Source organism: Myotis nattereri (assembly GCF_964212035.1).
Source record: "Myotis nattereri genome assembly, chromosome: 13".
NCBI lineage: Eukaryota > Metazoa > Chordata > Mammalia > Chiroptera > Vespertilionidae > Myotis > Myotis nattereri.
This window is the reverse complement of record NC_138088.1, coordinates 40,996,663-41,018,868: the sequence shown is the minus strand read 5'-3', so window position 1 is coordinate 41,018,868 and position 22,206 is coordinate 40,996,663. Positions and strand designations below refer to the sequence as shown.

At 55.5% G+C, this 22,206-nt stretch overlaps 1 protein-coding gene across 4 annotated transcripts in view; it reads left to right on the top strand.

The window, feature by feature from the left end:
• CRTAC1 (cartilage acidic protein 1) overlaps window positions 1–22,206 on the top strand; it is a 134,452-nt gene that overhangs the window by 97,749 nt on the left and 14,497 nt on the right. For all 4 annotated transcript variants that reach the window (XM_081105270.1, XM_081105271.1, XM_081105269.1 and 1 more), the window contains exons 5-11: window positions 1,309–1,465; window positions 10,478–10,612; window positions 13,816–13,961; window positions 16,411–16,547; window positions 20,614–20,696; window positions 21,444–21,544; window positions 21,986–22,154. In XM_081105270.1, the coding sequence (XP_080961396.1) occupies window positions 1,309–1,465; window positions 10,478–10,612; window positions 13,816–13,961; window positions 16,411–16,547; window positions 20,614–20,696; window positions 21,444–21,544; window positions 21,986–22,154 (928 nt within the window). The remainder of the gene's footprint in view (window positions 1–1,308; window positions 1,466–10,477; window positions 10,613–13,815; window positions 13,962–16,410; window positions 16,548–20,613; window positions 20,697–21,443; window positions 21,545–21,985; window positions 22,155–22,206) is intronic.

Below are 22,206 nucleotides of genomic sequence, written 5' to 3'. Positions count from 1 at the left end.
AGCATGGGCCCCGAGGCCAGTGGCCTCTCCTGGGGCATTCTGGGGCTGGGGTCAGCAAGTATGCAATACCAGGTATTTATATTTTTATATATAAATAACATTTATATATAATTGTATGATTCTTGATGTGTCAGCATCCCCCAGGACACCCTGAGGTCCTTTGTCGGCCTCACCCACCAAGTGGCTCTTAATTAGCTTTCCCGGAGAAAATGGTCCCAGAGAGGAGATAAAGTCAGTGACCAGTTAGTTGGAACGTGGTTCTGCCCATGGGGTCTATGGGTAAGAAATAGAAGCAAGCGGGAGAGTTGAAAAGGGGGGCTGACAGAGCACACTCTTGTCTTGGACTCAGCAGTTTTGTGTGTATGGCTTGCCTTTAAACCTGACTAGAAGCAACCTAAGAATGAAGACTTGAAGTGCATAGAGCAGAGCGCCTTGCATGTAGTTAGAGCTCAAGAAATATCTACTATCTGATTAATTGGAGGGAAATGTTGAAAGGGGTGAGAGGAAAGCTAGAAAACTGATTTCGCAGCTGTGTGGGTCTCTTGGGGGAGAGGAGGCATCCAGTGGAGAAATAACACCATTATAATGATGGGCAGAACAGACCGTCTCATCAGCAGTGGTGCGGGCTACAGACGAGAATGACTACGGCAACAAGGAGCGTGCACAGGGAAAACATTTGAGGCCGTGTTATAAAGGCAGAAGCAGTACAATATGTCTTTCTATATGATGTGGGGAAGACAAAGGGAGGGAAGGAGGACCCCTGCGTATCCGAGCCTCCCGTGCTACCAAGATAGAGGAATGAAGAAGTATAGGTTGGGCAGGGGGGGGGGAGATGTCTCAGGAATTTGCTTGTCATCTTGGCTGGAGTGAGCTTGAATGAGAGAGAGAGAGAGAGACTGAGAATAATGGGAACTGGTAGATCAATCAATCAGCAAATATTTATTGAGCAGCTACCCTGGCTGGCAGCTGGAGAGAGCTCAGCTGGGGGGAGGCACATTAGAAAATTGTCTATAAGAAGGTGGTTTGGGGGAGAGGGAGGGATGTGTTCTTCTGGAACAGGATAGAGAGAAGGAGGGTGGCTTTTTTGTGGGACTCCAGGGGCATCATGCCCTCTGTAGCCTCCGTGAAAAGCACTCTGGAGTCGTGCAGGGCACAGCCCGCAAGGCCGTTGCACACCAGATCCGGGGAGAAGAACCCCACCCCGTAAAAGAGCTGTGGTCCTGCTAGAGGAGGGGGAGAGCTGCTTTCTGGGGGGAAGACCTCGATGAGCCCAGATGGGCCTGCTCACCTCCTTCCCTTCCTCCTCAGGGCTCCGGACGCTATTCTATCTACATCGCCAATTATGCCTACGGTAACGTGGGCCCGGATGCCCTCATTGAAATGGACCCCGAGGCCAGTGACCTCTCCCGGGGCATTCTGGCGCTCAGAGATGTGGCTGCTGAGGCTGGGGTCAGCAAGTATACAGGTATGCAGGGTGACATGGGAGGCTGCGAGCTGGAGGGGTCGGGGCTGGGGCTGGGGAGTGGGCCAGTTCACCAGAGACCACAGGAGAGGATGGGTGGGTGTCCCTGGGGAGGGAGGATGAAGACTTTACTCCATCCCTCCACCCACAGAGGGCTCCTCCAGCAGTGCCTCTCCAAGGGCTGATGAGATGCCTGGCAGGTGAGGGCTTTAGGTGGCCTCTTGGGGTACAGAGGACACAAGGTGTGAACACCGTAACATCACCTGTCCTTAGAACCTTTGCCCCATCCCCTGCTGTGACCCACATGACGGGCGAACAGGTTCTGCAGGAGAAAACGGGCAAGTCACAAAGGCTGAGGTTGAAAGCATTCTTTACTGCCAAGCAGCAGATGAAATTATTTACTCACACATAAGCAGCCAGGAATTGAGTGCTAGCTAAATCCCTGAGCTTCAGCTGGGTTCCGTCTCGGATAACTGGGCTCAAAGAATTGTGTTCTTGTTCCAAAACCTCTCCTGCACTTTTTTGGAAGGCAAGCTCTCCCCACCTCGCGCCCCCCCCCCCCCATCCCCATGTTTCTAGATGGGAGACCAATTGTCAGAGTCTCTGACAGGGAGATCTTTCTAGGGAAGACTGTTTTTCTAATGCCAGCACGGCTGCTGACCAAACTCTGACAATCTGCCAATAGACTGCTGATGGCAGAGCGATCCAGTTCCTGTTTTGGGTGCCAGAAATCAGGAAGCCAGAGCTGTGCACAACAACTTCTCACGTGAACTCCAGCCTCACTCACACCGCGTCCGCCCTCTGGACGGAGAAATTCTCTCATTGGTCGACCTTCCCAATATAGCCATCCCAGTCTGCACCACAGACTTCCAGGGGGGCCATCTGCCTGAATCCGAATCCTGGGGATGGGAAGACACTGGAGGGGTCATTTGGGCTGCCCCACTCCCTCTGCTTCCAGACACCGGGGTGGTGGCATAATCCCACTCTCCTACCCAGAAAGGCTTGTCACAGCCTCCTCCGAGTTTATGATGCCTTCCTCTAGCCCACTTTCCACCTCGGTGAAAAGGGGAGATGGATGTCGGCCTGTCTGACAAAGTTTGGGGGAACATATGACTAGACAATAAAATCGTCTGCACAGCTCCAGCCCGGCAGAGCCCTCCAGAGCTCCGCACGTGGATGTGCAGAGGGAAGGCTGAGTGTCAGTAATAAACTATGTTTTCCCGGGAAAAGGAATAAACACGCAGGAGCTTCAGCCTAGATTTGTACAATCTGTTTTCCGGAATAGGTCCCAATTCTGCGCACTGGGCTGGCTTGGCAATTAAGTGCCTTGATCTGCAGGAGGAGGAGGGTGGGCCGGGGAGATGTAGCACTTGAAAATGATGAGATGGAAGGGCGGCGAGGTCTGGGAAAGGGTTCCACACAGAATGAAAGAATTCAGGAGGTGCTAGCTGGGTTTGAGCATGAAGGGGACATTGTTCTCGCTGGCTGGGCTGGCAGAGGCTGGCAAGAACCGAGGAGGGGGAAGGAGGGGACCAAGAAGAGACAGCTGAGGAGCGGGGGTGGGGACGGGAGCACCAGCCAACTGTGCCGGGCTGTGCTGGAAGGACCGGGCAGCTCAAGGAAGGGACGGCAGCTTCTGTGGAGCACACAGGCAGGCCGGGGCAGCTGGCATGCCCAGAGGACACGTTAGAGCAGCTTTGCAGACCTCCAAAAGCCATTTGGCTGACAAGAACGTATTTGGCCCACCAAGTTAGTATTATGTCTGCCCGCCTTCCGCAGCCCACCCTTCCCCTGTCTGCCAAGCCCCCCAACAACTCTACCCGGCAGGCCCTGTTGTCATTCTATTAACAACTCGTGGACATCTGGCTGGAAAACGAGCCCTGAGCACCCCCCTGAGTCCCAGGAATGGACCCCAAATGTAAGGACCACCACCGCAGCCCAGTCTGATTGCCAAGGCTCTGGCACATTGCCAGTGCCATGGGGCTGGCAAGGGGTGAGGAAGCAGGCAGTAGGGTCAGGGCCCTGAGCGGGCTGGGAGGGTAGCAAGCCACAGCCAGCTGTGCAGTCAGGGAGCCGCAGGTCCCAGGAGCCAAGCCACACAGCCCCCATCTGCTGGACAGACCTCAGAGAACTTCCCGTTTTACAAAAGAACAAACGGAGGGCCCCGGGCAGAGGGGACTTGCCCAAGGTCACCCGGGAGGGTGTAGAGAAACTAGCAGTTACAGCCCCACCCCCCTGGCTGACCTTTCCGATGACCTCCAGCTTGAGAATCCCGCTCCAGCCTGCAAGACAGTGGGCTGGGGAAGGAGGAAGGCCCGCCCCCATGGGAACACAGCCCCAGGGACTGCCACTCAGACTTTCATATGGTCCCTGATTTTTGTGACTGAAGCAGCCGCCTGGCCTGGGGTGTCCAGGGCAGCAGGGGGAGGCCCAGCAACCAGGTCAGCCGGCCGGGTGATGGCACTGCCCGCACTGGCTGTCCTGCTCCTCTGGAGGGGGAGGGCAGACCTCTCCAGGCTGTCTCTGCTGCTGCTCTGCTGGGTCACAGTGCCATCTAGCGGCCAGCGTGCCCGCTCTCGGGGGACTTGGGGGACTCGAGGGCCCCTGGAGGGACATTGGGAGAGCCAAGAGTGCATCCCATGGCTTCTGGTTCGATGAGAATCCCAAGCCCCGGCTTCCTCAGCTGCTCACAGCCTCTTGGAGCCTGGGCAGTGCGGGGAACTACCCTTCATGGGAATCCTGAGTTAGTTCTCCCCATCGCAGAGGCCGGCATGGAATCCAAGGAGGGGGAAGGTGGGGACCAAGAGGTCTGCACTGCCTCTGGGGCCCAAGTGACCTTGGGCAAGTCTCTTAGCCCCTGTGAGCACTCTGAACTAGCCATCTCACAGCTGCCAGGACAACGTCTGGAGCCAGAGGACCAGGGGCAGATCCTGCCTCCACCATGTCCTTTCCAGGCAGCAGTGGAGGCAGGATTTTACCCTCTGTGGGCCTCAGCTTTCTCCCCTGCAAAATGGGGGTGTTGTGAGAATGAAGGGAGGCAAACATGGGACGTGCCAGGCACCAGGCCTAGCACACAGGCCGTGCCCACCAAGTGTAGCAAACAGCAACACACTACTCCCCTGAAGTTCCCACAGTGATGCCAGGACCCTCTGTTGCGCATCTCCTTGGTGTAAGGAGCGCCATGCTGGGCACGGGGCGAAGCACAAAGCCAGCAGGCCAAGCCCTTGCCCTGGAGGCATTCTCCATGTGTGCCCAAGCCCCCCACTCTACCCTGCAGCCCCTGTTGTGAGAAAACGAGGTGCCCAGCCCTGGGCACAGACGTGGGCCTCTTCATCCCTGTCTCCACCCGAATCCGTCTCTTCCCTTTTTCCTGACCCTGCCTCCCCTCCTCCCCAGACTCCACCCCTCCCCAGGAACTCTGCATTTTGGCCCCACCCTTTAAGGGAGCATCTGTCCGGGTTGCAAGGTGGTGATTAAAGAAGCCTTAAAAGAAATTTGGGAAGAAAATGAAGGTGGATTTATGATGTTGGGTGGGGAATTTCGCTGTTGGCTGGGAGCAGTGCAGAACAAAGCGAGGGCAGGTCTGATTTATAGGAAGTCATTATTGGAGGAGACAGAGATGCCTAAAGCCCAGCTGAGGCCTTCTGGCGGATCCCCACCAGCCAGCTCTGGAGAGGTGACCAGGGGCAGCAGAGCGGGGGCCGCCGAGCCTCCCAGCTTCCCGGTGGGGGGGGGGGGCGGGGGGCTCTGGCCTTGCAGCGGGAGTGCAGCCAGATCTGACAACCAGGGACAGCCTGGGCTGGAGTGACAGGCCCCTCAGCCAGGGCCCGGGAACCCTGCCAGGGGTACCCAAAGCCCTGAGATACACAGGCTATCAGATGCATTAGATGATTGACAAGAAGGGACATCACTTTTTTTTTTTTTCCAAAACAAACACAGATATGTTAGACAATACAAATGTAATTTGGTACACATTTTCTTTAGCTAAAATAAGAGATTTTAAAGAAATGTCAAGCTTGGCTACAGAAATACAGATGGCTCCTCTGCCAAGAGGGAACTTTAGCAGAAGTGTTGGAGAGAGCACTGTGGGGTAGTCTAGGCTCGGGGGCACCCAGACATGGGTTTGAACTGTGATCTCTTGCCTGCTGGCTGCTATCATGCCTCCCTGGGCCTCGGTTCCCTCACCTAGGCAAGGTGAGGTGAGATGAAACGTGTACAGTACCTGGTGCACAGGACTGAACAACAGGTTGCCAGCAGAGCGACTCCTGCCACTCCTTTACCTGTCCTCTCTCCTGAAACAGCTTCTTCCAGCCCCTCGCTGCCTGGGGTGGAGGGGGCAGCGCACAGTGAGGATCAGCATCCCTCCTGCAACCACCTGGTGCCCCAGGTGTGGGAATCCCAGCAGACAGATGCCGGAGCCTGTCCTCCTGCCCACCTGCCTCTCAGCATCCTGCAGGGATGAGCAGGGAGGACTGGGGACGCAATAGGATTGTGCTTGTCTAATGCCCTGTTCACTGGTCCACTCGGAACCCTGCCCAGCATCTGACAGCTCACGGAGGCTCCGGGGGAGACAGGCAGGTCTAGCACCAACACAGTGTGTTTGCGTGTTAGAACTTTCAGGAAATTTAGGGTGAGAGACCGTCACCATCCTGCCCTTACCCTCACCCCCCCTTCCCCAACACACATACATGCACACTGCCCACTCCTCCACGCCCACATCTTCTAGCACCTTTGCTACTCTTTTACAATGTCTTGGATGTGCTTGGCAGCCTGTAGGCCTTGGCGTCCACCAGCATCGTATTTCTATCAAGGTCTCAGCAGACTGCTCTCACACGTCCAAGTTCCTTGGTGGACAGGCCTCGCCCGAGCCCCACTGTGCCCAGTCTAGATGAGCCCATGATTCTATTCCCAACCATGTTTATCCTGCAGCTCAGCCTGAGGGATGCACTGAGGAGGGAGGTGGAAGGAGCCTTGGGGATCTCATCCCCCCACCCATTCCCAGGGAGTGGGACCAAGGTCCGGAGAGCACACTCCCAAGTTCCCGTGGCCAGAGAGGGTGCAGAGGCGGGGCAAGAACCTAGAGCAGGGGTGGGCAAACTTTTTGACTCGAGGGCCACAATGGGTTCTTAAACTGGACCGGAGGGCCGGAACAAAAGCATGGAGGGAGTGTTTGTGTGAACTAATATAAATTCAAAGTAAACATCATTACATAAAAGGGTACGGTCTTTTTTTTTTTTTTTTTTAGTTTTATTCATTTCAAACGGGCGGATCCGGCCCGCGGGCCGTAGTTTGCCCACGGCTGACCTAGAGTCTTTCCCTGAGCACAGAGAGTCCTCCTGCCTCTCAGTCCCCTGGTCCTCAGTCCCGTAGTATGGGGCAGTTCAGCAGCGCACATCCTCTCCCCCAAAACCTCTTTCCCTTCCTCACCCCACAACAACCCTACACCCTGGACCCCCGTGTGCTGACCCAGATGTGGTCTGAGAGGTGGATGACCTGCACCCCAACTGGACTTGAGTCCGCATCACCCAAGTACAGGGTTCAGAGGTTTAGGGGTACAGTTTTTGAGGGTGAATGGGGCTCAGGCCCAATGAGCAAATCATCAAAGGGAGTGCCAGAATGTGGCAGGAGGGAGAGGGAGCCGTGGGGACACATTTTCCCGTGACTCCACCTCTCACCCCGCCTGGTGGGTGGAGAAGCCTTCAGGAAGGGGTGGGCAGGGAGCAGCACCCACACCCAACAGCAGAACCAGGAGAACTTGGAAGGGACCTTACTCACCCAGCAGGTGGGAAATAGTCCCAGCTAATGACTGTGTGGCACCTGGCATTTTCCCGGGTACCTTCCAAAAGCCCGCTGGGACAGCCCTGACAAAGACTATTATCATCATTATCAGTCTTTCTCTTGTGAGAAAACGAGATGCCCAGAAAGGCCCAGTGACGTGCCCAAGGTCACACAGCTTGAACTTTCTGCCCCTCAGTCTTTCCCACCAGCAGTGCTGCCTCCCCAGCCCCAACGGGGAACTGCTTGTCCCCAAGAGGACACCCTGCCTCCAGTAGATAAGAACCCACCATGTCAGGTAGACATCACTATTGGGGCACATTCTCCTAGGCCAGATAAAGATGCTCCTAACTGCCCTCTGGGCGGCCCCATAACGTGTGTGCTAAACCTTAGGAAGGGGGGACAGGGAGGCGTGACAGAGGAGGGGGGAGGCTGGGGAGGAGGGAAGGTCCAGGAAGAAGATATTTGCTGAGTAAGGGCCTCTGTCATTGACCAGGCCAGGAGTGGGAGTGTCAGGCTGCACTTGGGATGGATAGATTTTATTGGTTTAAAGGAGATTTACATGATGGACCTGGGAGAAGAGTTTCCCCTGCGGCACCAGTGAGGGGTACAGACATCTGGCTGCCCCTGCCTCAGACCCCAGGTTTCCTACCTCCCCCCAACCTGAGGCTGCTGGAGCCAGTGCCCAAGAGGCCAGCTCCCCCAATGTCAACTCACCTACTCCCAACTGTGTAGCAAACTTGCCAAGGAGGAGTTGTGGGTAACATCTCTGTTATGGTCTGATTGCCATGGCAATAAATTGTCACTAATTAGTAGTGTGGTTACCATGGCAATTTTCTAGTAATTACAGGTTACAAATGGTGGAAGGCTTCAACCCAACCCAATTAGTTAATTAGAAAGATTTAGAAATTTTTCCAAGAGGGAAATAACCTGCTTTGTAGAAAATGAAGGGAATGTGTCACAGCTTGGGAGCCAGAGGCGGAGAGGAAATTGGAGGATGCTAGGGGAAGAAGGATGGAGTTATGGCGGCAAGTCCCGGAGCCCCACCTGGAATTTCCAGGGGTTCCGGCAAGGCCTGCTGCTGGGCTGGATGGCGTCTAGCAGGGCCAGGGCAGGGACAGCTGCCAACAGCCACTCAGCAGCTCCTCTGAATGGGCAGCAGTGGTGCCCAGGTTGTGGCCCAGCACCCCTCCCACTGGCTTTAGGAACGGCTTCTGAAAGCTTCCCGCCCCGCACTGGGGCTCTCCTAATGAAAAGCACTGGCTGCATCTTGAATGATGTTCCCCAGCAGCGTCGTGGACTTAGTGGCTTAATTTTTATGAGTCTCGGGCTCTCTTTGAGAGCTAATTAGATTACCCGGAAGGAATGGGGAGGCACAAGGCCCAGTGTCCCCAAACACTCGCCTGGTGGTTAGGCTCCACCTATGTGCCCAGATGAGAAAGGCCCACTGATTTCCTCCAGGGGCCTCTCTCGGAGAACAGGAGGGGCCCGGAGACCAAGAAAACCTACATCCTCAGCTGGCACAGTCACTTTGTGGAAACTTCTGCTGCACCCAGAGGCAGCAGGCAGGGAGCGCCTGGCCCAGCATCACTCGTGTCTGCCTGAGCTCTGTTATTCAAAACAAATCAAGTTCTTCTGATTCCCGTGTAATTATTCTGCACTGAAAAGTCCTTCATTTTAGCACTTCTGACTTCACTGTGTGCAGAATCCACCCTGGGTCCTGTTGGAATGCAAGGCCTTACCATTCTGAAATCTGCATTCTAACAAGCTCCAGGCGATGCCCCCACGGCGGGTCCAAAAGCCTGACTCTGAGTAGCAAAGACCTTCCACGTAGCTCATCTCACTTGATCCCCTAAAAAACCCAGAAGCAACAAAAGCAGGTCACACTATTCCCATTTTGCAGATGAGGGAACTGAGGCTAAAAGTGTAACGCAAATTGCCCAACGTCTTGTAAAAAGCCACGCTGGGGCTAGAATCCATGTCCTGGTCCTGGTCAGGCTGTTTTCTGCATGGTATTTCCTATGTTTGGGGTGTGGTTTTCAGGGCTTTTTTTGAACCCCACCTGTTGGGGTGGTTTGTTCAAGATGTCTAAAGATTGGACTTGTTGACATGGATAGCCCAAATTTGATCTTGGAGACTTCAGATCTTAATGCTGGCTGGCTAGATTTCTTTTTTCTTTTTTTTAATATACTTCATTGGATGTTTTTCTTTTAAACTAAAGAAACAATTCTTGTTAGAACAAGCTAAACAATATAAAGACATTCACAAAAAAGGCCAACTATCATTTTTTCTTCCTTCCCCAAATTTGATCCCACCCAGTAGCCAAGGTGGCTCAGGGTGCAGCTTTTCCCACTTTTCCCACGCTCAAGAACAAGTTTGCACACACATGTTCAGAAAAAATCATGTATTTTCCTTTTTTTTTTTTTAAGAAAAGTAAGATCACACAATACAATTACTTGGCAAATTGTTTTTTTTCCCTTTTAATCCTTACCCAAGGACATGTTTCCATTGATTTTTAGAGAGGAATGGGGAGAGGGAGAGAGAGAGAGATGAGAAAGAAACATCGGTCAATTGCCTCCTGTACACTCCCCAACTAGGGGATTGAACCTGTAACCTTTTGGTGTACAGAACGATGCTCTAACCAACTGAGCCATCCGGCTAGGGCTGAAATGCTTTTTGCTTAAAAATGTGTCAAGGGCACTCCTCCAAGTCAATGCATATGGATCTACACCGTCTTTTTAGTAGCTACAGAATGGTTCGCCATATGGGCGTACCATAATCCAACAGCCAGTTGCTGTTGATGGACATGCAGGTTGTTCCCAATCGCTCACAATGTCGAACAAAGCAGGGTGAGCATCTTGCACCGATAGCTGGAGCCTATTCCTATAAATCTTAGAACAGGAACTCGCCCCACGTCTGTGTGACTTGGGGTGTGGGTGGGGTGTCAGGCATGGTGAGAGCTGGGTTTAGGGATTATGGTAAGTCAGCCATCTCTCTGCTCATGGACTCATTCCTTTAGCACAGGGTGACTTGGTCTTGCTCCTCACTTGCCTCAACATCCGTGTGGCCACCCTCCACATGGGTTTGGGGGACTTCAAGCCCTGATCTGGGCTCAGGGAAGCCTCTGAAAGGCTCTCCTGAGGCATCACAGTGCGGCTTTCTGCAGGCCTCATAGGCAGCCAGTCCTCCACACAGAACAGGGGCGCTGCTGCCACTGACTGTGGTCCATGTCCTCTCCAGGGGGCCGGGGTGTCAGCGTGGGCCCCATCCTCAGTAGCAGTGCCTCTGATATCTTCTGTGACAACGAGAATGGGCCCAACTTCCTCTTCCATAACCGGGGCGATGGCACCTTCGTGGACGCAGCTGCCAGTGCTGGTAAGTGTAGCCGCTGCTCTGTGTCCCTCGGTCCCCCGGACCCATAGGGACTCTGGGCTGCCCCGCCCCCTCTAGCATGACCCACAGGCCCCTGAGAGAGCGGGACAGTCATCCTCTGCCCCACACAGGGGAACGTTGCTTGTCATCTCCAATTGCATCCCCCTGCCCCCGCCATGGTTCAGGCCACAGGGGTGTTTGCTGCTGGAACTCCTGATTACTCTCCATTTTCCGGCAGCTTGACTAGGCCCATGTCCCTCTGAGCTCTGCTTAAGTCTCAGCATCAATTCCCCTCTCTCCATGTCCCCTCCCCACATTTACCTTAAGCATTCAGTTCAATCCAATAACCATTTACTGAGCTCCTGCTGACGGCCAGGCTGGTGCTGAGCTGGGCATGCTGACCTGAATGAGGCTCAGGCCACCATACACCGCCCTATCTTACACACTCACACAAGGCACTGCCATTGTAGCTGGGGACGCAGACAAAGACACAAATAGCTATCACAAGAAACAGGATAAAATCCACTCAAAATTAGACTCCAGGCTTCCAGTTAGTTCTGCTTCCCTTTCTCCCCCAGGGCCTTGGCACCTGCTGTCCTCTCTGCCCGAAGTGCCCTCTCTCCCTTCTCTATGTGCAGAACTCAGCTCGCGTGTTACCAGGGAAGCCTTTCTGTGCCGCCCGGCAGGGATTGGCACTCCCTCCTCCGTGTTCCCACTGCCCTGGCATGTAGCTCTCACTCGGGCTCCGACGTCGCTGTAATAACCTCTGTGTCTACAGGACCGGGCTCTGTACTATTCATTCTTGACACGACACTCGGCCTGCAGTGGTCACCCAGGACATTCTGCTGAATGATAGAAGGGACACAGTAACAGTCGATGGATATACTCAGTCTGCCCTCCAGCCACTTCCCCCTGCTCAGGCCCTCCTGCCTTGCCCATGAATGGAAGATTTGCCTTCCCTCCTTCTTGGTGGCCTAGGGACAATCCCTGGCCTCCAGAAGAAGGGGTGAGCAGGGACCTAGAGTCATAGATCAACGTCTTACAAGCTCCAGCACCTGCAGGAGCATCAGATCCCTGCGTCTGTGCCAATCCGTAAGAATACCTCTCCCCAGCTCTCTGCTCAGAGTCCCCGCTTTGACCACTGCCCCTCCCCACCCCCCACCACCCCACACACACACTGGTAGCTGGTCAGCTCCCCATCCTGCCTCTCCCTCTCCTTTCAGGCAAAGCTAAAGTTGGAGGCAGCTCCCCTGGCCTGTCTTCCCCATCAGCTCGCCCCTCCTAGAGCTGTACACTCTGGCAGCAAATTTTCTCATTGCTGAAAAGCATAAGATGAAAGCGAGGTGGTGGTGGAGAGAACCTAGAGGATTTGATAAGGTGTTAAAGAGATGGAAGCAGAGGTGAGCCAACGAGTTGGAGTGGGAGAGGGTAGCAGGCGGGAGGAGAGAGGAAAGGTGCGAGGCCCCGTAATTGAAAGTCAGAATGATTGCAGGGGTTTAACTAGACATGTCAAGAGGGCATTCATCACCCAAACAGATGCTGCTGTGAAATGCAGCCAGTACCGATTATTCCCGTGAAAGGGAACCTGCTCCTTGTCAAGGTGCCTCGTAGGTAGGAGAGAAATGGGCCAACACAAACGGCCACTGGCGCTCGGGCTGGGGGTTCTGCAGAGAATTAATGGGTTATTCACCCGAGAGGCTGGAGGCCACCCCCATTTCTTTGCAAACCCTCTTTCTCAAGCTTGGCTCTCCCTGCCTCTTCCCCCGCATCTCCCACCCCAACCCTTCCACCCTCTCCCCCAGAGGATGCTCAGCCTCCAAGGCCCTTGGGTGGGTGGCAGCCCCCCTTCTCCTGGCTCCCGGCCTCAGTTTCTCTGTGTTTGCAGCTGGCAAGAGCTCCCTGTGTCCTCGGGTCTGTGACTCCCACTCCCCATTATATTCATTGTCCTGTCGCCTGCCATCTCTGACGGCCTGATGACCAATAGCAGTTTGCCCCCCGAAAGAGTCAGCGTGGGTATTTAGAGCCGCATCCACCATCTCTCAGCCAGGCCAGGCCGCCTGGGCAAAACCCCCCTCCAACCTCCCCCAGGATCAGCTCTGTCCCGCTGGCCACAGGCAGATTCAAGGGCAGCATGAGCAGGTGACATTGGGCACACCAGCTTCCGCCCCCAGACCGCACAGGGCACGCTGTGGGCTTCTCTGTCATGGTGCGGTCTTTCCTCTGCTGTCACCAACATCCCCAGTTGCCTCCTGGTGAATTATTTATGCCTCTTTATTTATTCAGTAAGTATTTACTGAAAACGACTAAGTCACCACAGGCACCGAGACAGATGCCGTGTGAACGCAGGTGAGTAGGAAGGCAGTCTCTGAGGACCTGGAGGAAAACTGACCCTAAGCAAGCGAAGCCCAGAGGAACGTGATTATGCGTGTGATCTGCACGGCGAAGGAAAAGACCAGGGAGGGGCTGTCGGGGAGAAGACAGAGTGGGCGGAAGGGCTGTTCTCATGGGAGTGACCAGGGAAGGCTCCCCTGAGGAGGTGACATGGTGGCTAATCGCAGAAGGAACACAAGGGAGCCAGGGACCCAAGAGCCAGGAAGAGAGCATTCCAGGAGGAGAGACCAGCTTGAGCAAAGACCCAAGAGCTAGAAAGAGACTGGTTCATTTGAGGAACGAAAGGAACATGGGATGGCCAGTGCTTATGAGTAAGAGGCAGAGAGCACCAGATAAAGACCAGCCAGGGTAGGCGGGGACCTGTCCATCCCCCCCCCCTCCCTCCCACCCCCACCCCCCTCCCCCGCAACAATTTGAACTTGACCCAAGAGTACTGGGGAGCCACTGAGAGACAAGCGGAAGAGTGCTGGTCAACTTAATGTGTCCAAGTGGTAGTATTGGGGTGGCTGGGAGAGCTTCAGTGCTCCAGAATTTTCCCGAGTCTCCCCCAGGCTGCCCCAAAACTGAGTAAAAATAATGTGCCTGCTGGGCAAATGATGCCTGAAGACAAGGTTCTGATTCCTTTGCAGCTGGACGGCCATCCCACCTCCCAACCCCTATGGGAAAATTCTGAGACTTGCAACTGTGTCTCCCCATCCCAAGGGGCGGGGCAGCAGAGAGCCACCGCCCTTGCTGCTCATCACGGAGCCCCCGCAAGGTTAGTGTCTCGGGAGCCACAGGGGCGCCGCCCTGAGGGTTCCTGCCGTCCCTCCCAGGTGTGGACGACCCCCACCAGCACGGGCGAGGTGTGGCCCTGGCGGACTTCAACCGCGACGGCAAGGTGGACATTGTCTACGGCAACTGGAACGGCCCCCACCGCCTCTATCTGCAGATGAGCGCCCACGGGAAGGTCCGCTTTCGGGTAAGAAGGGGCCCCTCTCTCCGCCACCCAGCACTGAGTGGCCCTGCAGTCCTGGGATTGCAGCCCCGCCTGTGCCTCCCACCAGGCGGAGCCTGGGAGTGGGGGTGGGGAGCCACAAGGAAGGTAGCATCTGGGAGACAACGATGGACTCTGGCCCTGGCTGCTGTAGCATCTCTAGTGGCCGGAGCAGAGAGAGCCAGTAGCAGAGGAGGGAGGGCAGCCCCCCAAGGTGGGCAGAGCAAAGGAGGCTCTGGGTGTGGCAGAAACCCCATTTGTAGCCCTGCCTGAGCTTTGCAAAATGAGGTTCTGGCCAAGGGTACAGTGGGGAGTAGGGGTGGAGGAGGTTGAGGCCACAGATCCAACAGCTGCCCCCTAAGGACAACTGGCAGAGGGTGGGCGAGCCCCTCCACTCTGCGCGCCCTCTCTGAGCTGTCAGATAGACTGGGATGCCACGAATTCTGTGAAGGTCATGGAGGTGCCACCAGCCTGATGAGCTGGAGTTTGGGGCTGTCTCGAGAAGGGTAGTGGATGGCTGAAGCCGATCTTGGGGAGTCAGGGTTGCCCTGGAGATACCTGGGTCTTGCCAAAAACCCCTAAGGGAGTGAGAAAGTTCCAGCGTTTGCCTGAGGTTCCATGGTTCCAGGGAAGTCTCTAGGCACCTCTGTTGGGGTGACTTCCGCCAGCTCCCTACCCGTAGGCAGCCACCCTGGGGTGCTCAGGCCCAGCTGCTCGCTCCCTGCAGAGGCTGGAGAGCCAGCTCGCTGGGAGGGAAGGAGGTGTGCCCTGAACTCGGGCCACTGATCCTGGGATGTGGATGATTTTTATTCAGCTTTTTGTTCTAACTCAGGTTCTCAACCAGTAGCAATGTTGACCCCACCCGAAGACACTGAGCAATGTCTTCCTGGTTGTCACCAATGGGCAGAGCATGCTGCGGGCAGCTAGTCTGCAGAGGCCAGGGATGCAAAGAATGGCCCAGCCCCAGTGTCAGTGCCGAGAGTGCCGAACCCTGCCAACCCTCTGATGGCGCCTCCCCAGAGCTCACAGGAGCAATAATAATAATAATAATAATAATAACAACAACAACAACAGATGCAACATTTATCAAGTGCCTTCCATGGGCCAGGAACTGTACAAAGCACTTTACATACATTATCTTGGAAGCCCAGGCATCCCAGGGATCAGCCCCACGGGGGCTATGCAGGTTTCCGTCTTTACAGGATCAATAGCATAATAACGAGTTGGAGATACTGAGTCCTCTTTGTTCCCCAGCTCTTAAGGCCCTGCGCAGCCCTCCCAGGCCAGCTGGCTGGGCTCTTCATCAGCCTCATTACTGAGCTGATGGGGACAGCCTCCCTCCTTGGCCTCCCCACAGCAGGCAGCTCGCCAGCAGTCCCAGGCCGCTCCCTCCTGCAGCCAATGGAGAGGGCCTGCAGTACGAGGCCCAGGGGCAGGCCTAGGCGAGGGGAAGAGGGGCACTCCCAGAAACACCACTGTGCCCTTCCCAGCCCTCTCCACATGGGCCCTGGGATTTAGGCAGCACTCCTCCTATTTCCAAGGCAAGCCCCACACCTGGGACTCTTTTCCAGGCCCTGTCCACACTTTGGGGTCCCAGCTGGGCTATCCAGAGCCTGGGGTCCCCCTGAGCCATGGACAAGCATCTATGCAACCTTCCAAAGCAAATGTCTTTTTAAAAACGTCAAGAGACGCCCAAGAAACAACATAATCAAACAGAGACAGCAAAAATGCAACCAAAGGCAGCCTCTGCCCCCTTCCATGAGGCTAAGGGCAGGAGCAAGGCGAGGACAGGCTGCCGGAGAGCTAGCCCTGCCCGCTCTGTGCCAGCCATTTTACACGCAGCCCTCGAACCTGGGCCACTGTTATTACTCCCCGATGAGGAAAGTGGCATCCGACGGGTTTAGTAACTTGCCTTAAGATCACACAGCTCGTCAGCGGAGAAGTCTGGATTCCAGTGCACAGCCCTTTTCTGTATCCACCCAGCTTCTGACTCTCACAAGGAGGAGTAACGATGTGTACTGGAAAGGGCACAGCACCTGGAATCAGAAGCCTTGGCTATAGCCCCACTTACTAGCTACGACTATGGGCTCTCCAGGACTCGAGTTACCTCACCTGTAAAATGGGAATGCTAATGTCTGTGCTTCCTCAGGTGAGGGTGAGAAGGCTACATGTGATAGCAATCAGGAAAAGCCCAGCGCTTCACTGATGTGAATTGGAACTATCCCTCTTCCCTCCTTGTTCCACAAGCAGCCTGAGATTTCCGTGGTCCTCAGCACAGCCCCCCAGGTCCCTTACCTGGGAGGTGAGAGAGGAGGCGTTAGGTCGAGCTGCCTTATCTTGGTGCATGCACACCCACACAGGGGGACAGTCGCCCTCTCACCCGCTCCCATTCTCCCACGTATCTGTCTCTGACCTGAAGCCTCTCTCCTTCCAGGACATCGCCTCACCCAAGTTCTCCATGCCCTCCCCTGTCCGCACAGTCATCGCCGCCGACTTTGACAATGACCAGGAGCTAGAGATCTTCTTCAACAACTTCGCCCACCGAAGCTCCTCAGCCAACCGCCTCTTCCGGTAGACGCTTCAGCGAGGCTCATGCCCACTCACCTTTGGCAGCTGGGGGGTCAGGAGGAAGGTGCAGGACTCAGAAGGGGCGTCCCAGGGCTGAGGTGGAAGATGGTACCCTGATGAAGGAGCAGAGAGGAGGGAAGAACAGAGATTGAGCAAGAGGTTGCAGGCATGGAGGGTGAATGCCGAGTAACAAGCGGGCCTCCTGGTGGGGGGGCGGGGGCGCGGATAGTGGGCAGAAGGATATGGCCCAAAGTGTGCCCAGAAAAAAACACAAAAAGCGGTTACAGAGTCAAATCTGTCTAAGTGCGCTTGAGTCAAGCAAATACAGGCAGGTGTTTTTTTTTACTGCAGGACTTCTCAGAGCCTTTAACATGACCATAAGTATTTTTACCTCCCAAAAGGTGGATAAAATATTCCAAATAGATTTGACCACAAAACATTTTTTTCAAAGATTTTTCTGTTGGGATTGGTGCTCTGCAAGACATCCTTTGGGAAATGCTGGGTGAGACCTTAATGGTAGACAAGTACATGAAGTGACCGAGTGAAAGAAATCTGCAAGCATCTGGGCATTGTGCCTAGGCAGGCAGGGCTGGGTTTGTGGAGGCAGCCCTTGTCTAAGAGGGCTCCGGAGAATGTTGGCATTGGGTCGCCCAGAGTTCTTACTTAAAGTAGAAGCCCAGGGGCCACCTCGATCTTCTGAGTCAGAATCTCAGGATGTGAGGCCCAGGAAGCGCTCTATATATATATGATTTCAGAGAGGGAGAGAGAGAAACATCAATGATGAGAGAGAATTACCCATCGGCTGCCTCCTGCACGCCCCACACAGGGGATCGAGCCTGCAATCTTGACTGGATGTGCCCTGACCCGAATCAAACCATGACCTCCTGGTTCATAGTTTGATGCCCAACCACTGAGCCACACCAGCCAGGTGGAATGTCTAGTTTTAACAAGTGCATTAGGCATCAGGCATAAAGTTTGAGAACCACTGTTGGGGAGCAAGCCTCAGAACCAAGATGGCCCTGTCCCTGGTATGGAACATGCTAATGGGGCTCAGGACCAGGTGGGGAGAAAAGGGTAGGCCAGGGGCCTTGGATTCAGGAAATGGGCCAGATCACCTGCTGGGCTCCCCAAGGTCCCATCCCCTCCTCCAGGAGGGTCCCAACTATTAATAAAAGGTGAGAGCTGTGACTAAGTGCATTTAAAATATAAGTATTAACAAAGCATCAATCTTTGACTGGATGTAATCACCCCCCGGAGGCACCAGATTTACTAATTAGGTGCCTTGCAAAAAGCTTATTCACAACTTCCAGATTAATTGCGGAAGATCAATTACTCGTTAACAGAGACACTGCTTTCCTTCTCAGGCTAATAAAGTGTCACTTGCCAGGGCCCCTGATCATCAAGGAGCCCAGTGCTCTCATCTCCGAGGTCCAAGAACCCAGACACCTCCTCTACCCACTGGCCTGCCTGCCCAGCCCCCCTCCCAGCCTCCCTCTGGGCAGCCCCAAGGGCCGGCTGGCACAGGGCTGTCCTCAGACAGTGTTACCACGCACTTGCCCCATGAATTCATGTGTTTGAGTCTCTACAGCAGCCATGGAAGTCACTTCCCAGGGACATGGCTGTGCCCCAAACCCCCTGGCAGATGGTTGGGTCTTGAGCACCCAGCTGAGGCCCCCACGCAGCTGGAAACTGGAAATCTAGCCCCGACCCGTCCCTGTCCCGAATGGAACACGGTCTCTGTGTAGGAGGCCCTGGAGCCTCAAAGCTTCACCGCACTTGCGTCTGCACATCCTCCAGCAACGCTCAGGGTGACCACGGAATGCAGCACCCAGACCGGAAGCTTCCTGAGAGCACAAGGGTCCTGTTAATGACGGCAGGACAGCAGGCACTGACTGGACGTACACGCTCACACCACTTACCCATCTAAACACCCCTCTGCTCTGTTCTCATCTCTCCACCCTCTGCCACCCCCCCCTCTCCCTTAGCAGTGGCTCTCAACCTTCCTAATGCCGCGACCCTTTAATACAGTTCCTCATGTTGTGGTGACCCCCAACCATAAAATTATTTTCGTTGCTACTTCATCACTGTAATGTTGCTACTGTTATGAATCGTCATGTAAATATCTGATATGCAGGATGTATGTTCAGGGGTCGCGACCCACAGGTTGAGAACCGCTGCTAGGGGATTCCTGTGCCCACCTGCAGCCTTCTCCCTGTGTCTAGTCCTGCAGAGCAAGCAGTTGAAAAGGCAAATCTGGCCACGCCCCTCTTCCACTTGAAACCTTTCAGAAGCCTCCTCTTCGGCACATCCCACACCTACCAGCTTTGTCCCCGGCCTCCACACTCCTACTTCCCCGTTTACCACTAGGCACCAGGCACCCCAGCTTCTCTCCGTTCTGGGCTGTGCCAGCCCCGGACCCTCATGCTGCCCACACCCTCTACTTCGCTCCTGCCTCTACGTCTGAATGCCATGGATTCACTCAGGATGCTTGTCTCAGCTCAGCCCTTCCCCCGGGAAGCCTGCCCCGGTTTCCCAAACCTGGATGAGCTTGCCCAGCTCTGCCCTCCCCTCGCCCCTCTCCCTGTCTGCCTTCGGCACCCTTTCTGCATGAGGTTTCCTGTCGTCATGGGACCTGAGCTCTTCCTCCCTGATGCACAGCATAGCTGCAGGCCCCCACAGCGTGCCCAGCACACACAAGGTGCTGCGGAAGAACTTGTTCAGCGAATACATACATGCAATGGAACTGCTGGGTTTTATCCTCGGGAACCCTTCACTGCCTGGTCACCTGAACCAAGGGGTGTGTCTGCCCAGATGTGGCGGAGTCGGCAGGACCCAAGTAGTCAAAGGGACAGTGGGTGTTCGCAGGCCGGGGCATGCACACCTCCAGCAGGTGTGCACATAGCCAAGTGCACCCAGGCACGCTGCTCACAGGGATGTCAGCACAGGCGCCCCGTGTGGATGGAGGGCATCACTCAGGGCATCTGCTCACCCTGCAGGCACCCTGCAGTTGTACCGACGCTCTCTGCCATCCACACCCCGTAGGCTCCAGCTCGGGATCAGTCCCTCCTGAAAGCACTGGCCACATGGCAGCCCTCTGGTGACTGTGATTTGGGCAGACAGCAGTCACCTGCAATGTGTGTGTGTTGGGGGGGGCGGTAATTAAGAACCCCCCTAGCCCCCTGTTTGCCCCCAGATTTGTGCACACATGTAGAGCACCCAAGGCTGGGAGAATCTAACGAGTGAGTAACATTAGAGAGGAAAGCTCATGGCCATCGGCAGCAGCCAGCTCTGTGGAGAAAGAGCGGGACTTTTGCAGTGGACTTTTCTGGAACAAATATTACTGTGATTCCGAGTCAACACAGACAGAACCCCTGCAACCCAAAGGGCCCCATTTCCTCCCTTTGCCTCTGGAATTCATCTGTGTATCCCACAGACGTGTGCTTGGAGCGCTCTGAGAGCCAGACACGATGTTAGATGCTGTGGGAGATGCAAAGATGAATAATACATGGTCCCAGCCTGCAAAGAGCTCGCAGTCTAACCGGGGAGATAAGACACATTCATACAAAGCTTTAACACAAGGCAGGAAGTGATAAAGGCCAGGCAAGTGATAAAGGCAGAGCAGAAAGGCATTGCCTCTAGTGGGACGACCAGGGAGAACTTGGGGGGGCGAGAGGGGGGGCGGGAGTTGAACCCTGGGTACCATCCAGAACTTGAAAATCCAGAGCCACTTGAAGGAAAGGGAAGGGCATTTGAAGGTAGCTGTGTCCTTGTCCCTTCTCCATCCATCAACTGCCTTCCCCAGGCTGTCTATAACTCATCCATTAGGAAAGGAAAAATCCATTTTTACCAATGTAAATCCAAACCCAAGAAGAGAACAGGCAGGGTGTGGCCAGGGCCTGTGAACCAAGTGTGGCCCCGTAGGCATGCAGGTGGCAGCCCCTGCACAGTGGGACCCGAGATGCTCCAGGGGCCGAGACTGGAGTAAGAAGTAGGTCTCTAGGTCCAGGTGCCGACTCAGGCCTCTGCAGCTAGTTACTCACCCATGAACAGCCTGTCTCTTCTCCTACAGCGTCATCCGCAGGGAACACGGTGACCCCCTCATTGAGGAGCTCAATCCTGGCGATGCCTTGGAGCCTGAGGGCCGGGGCACAGGTGAGGGCACCTCAGGGCTCGGCCTGCATGCCCCTGTCTCAGTGCTTCCCATTGTCTGGGACGAGGGAGGGAAGGATGAGGCAGCCAATCCCACTCTGAGGGCCAAGACCCTAGAGCAGGGGCAAGAGTGGAGAAGGGGGAGCCGCCAAGAGTGTCAGACAGGAAGCAGAGGAGGGGGTGGTCCATTCTCCCAGTCCCAGGGCAGCTGGGGGCGGGGCTGGGCCGAGAATCTGTGGGCAGTAGGTTCTCTGGCGGTGCCTTGCGGGGCGGGGATAGAAAGGAGGGGCTGGGGTCCTGAAGTCTAGCCCCTCCCCTCTTGGCACTCAGCCTGGTGTCAGAGACAGAGTGGTCTTGGAAAGGGTACTTGGTCTGGGTCTTGTTCTCCACATCCGTAACATGGGGCCAATTACATCTGCCTTCTCACCTCTCTGGAGTAGTGAGGACCCAAGGAGACCATGTGTATGCGAAGACTTAGTAGATTGATAAAAACTGTGCCAATATCACAGGCGTGTATAACACAGAGGCCAGAAGGAAGTCCTCATGGTCTGGATAATAGTGCCCCCCCCATTCCTGTGCCAAAGCCCCTGGGAAGGAAAGGGAACCGTCTTCCGTGAATTCCTAGCTCGAGGTGGCTGATAGAAAGGGGAGGGCGGGGGTGGCAGCCACAGTCTCAGGCCCAGCACCTCCCCACTCGGCTGCCCCAGGGGTCCCCCGGCCGATGGCCAGAGCGCAGTCCGTGTGTTGCAGGGGGCGTGGTGACAGACTTCGATGGAGATGGGATGCTGGACCTCATCTTGTCCCACGGAGAATCCATGGCTCAGCCGCTGTCCGTCTTCCGCGGGAATCAGGTGTGCATGGACTGGGGGACCCTCGGAGCCCAGCCTGGGGTGGTCCCCTGGGCCTAGGGTGGAGGAGGGCAGAGGAGCCAGGGGTCCATGGCAGGAAATGGACAGCTGGGGCCTGGAGGAGGCAAAACACTCCCAGCAACATCATAAACCCCCCAGAAGGGCTGCCTCCCAGGAGAAGCCCTCCGCCCCGCTGCCTTCCACGGGCACTTCACAGACTGCTTTTCCCGAGTCTATTGACTGCCCCCCCCCCCTCTTCTCCACTGTTTCTCTTTCCAAACTTTAGCCAACCTGTCTGCCTCGCTCACCTTCCTGCCGGCCGCCTCCTCTCTCTTTCCTCTGCTTCCTCCTTCTCCCTCTCTCCCTCTCTCCCTCTCCTGCCCTAGGTCCCTGCTCCTCCGCCCACCCCGCTGACGCCTGGCCTGCCTTCCTGCCTCCCTACAGGGCTTCAACAACAACTGGCTTCGAGTGGTCCCACGGACCCGGTTTGGGGCCTTCGCCAGGGGGGCGAAGGTCGTGCTCTACACCAAGCAGAGCGGGGCCCACCTGCGGATCATCGATGGGGGCTCGGGCTACCTGTGCGAGATGGAGCCCGTGGCACACTTTGGCTTGGGTGAGTCGGGGCCAGGGGAGAGGGTGGGCAGTGAGCGGCTGGCGGGACAGCG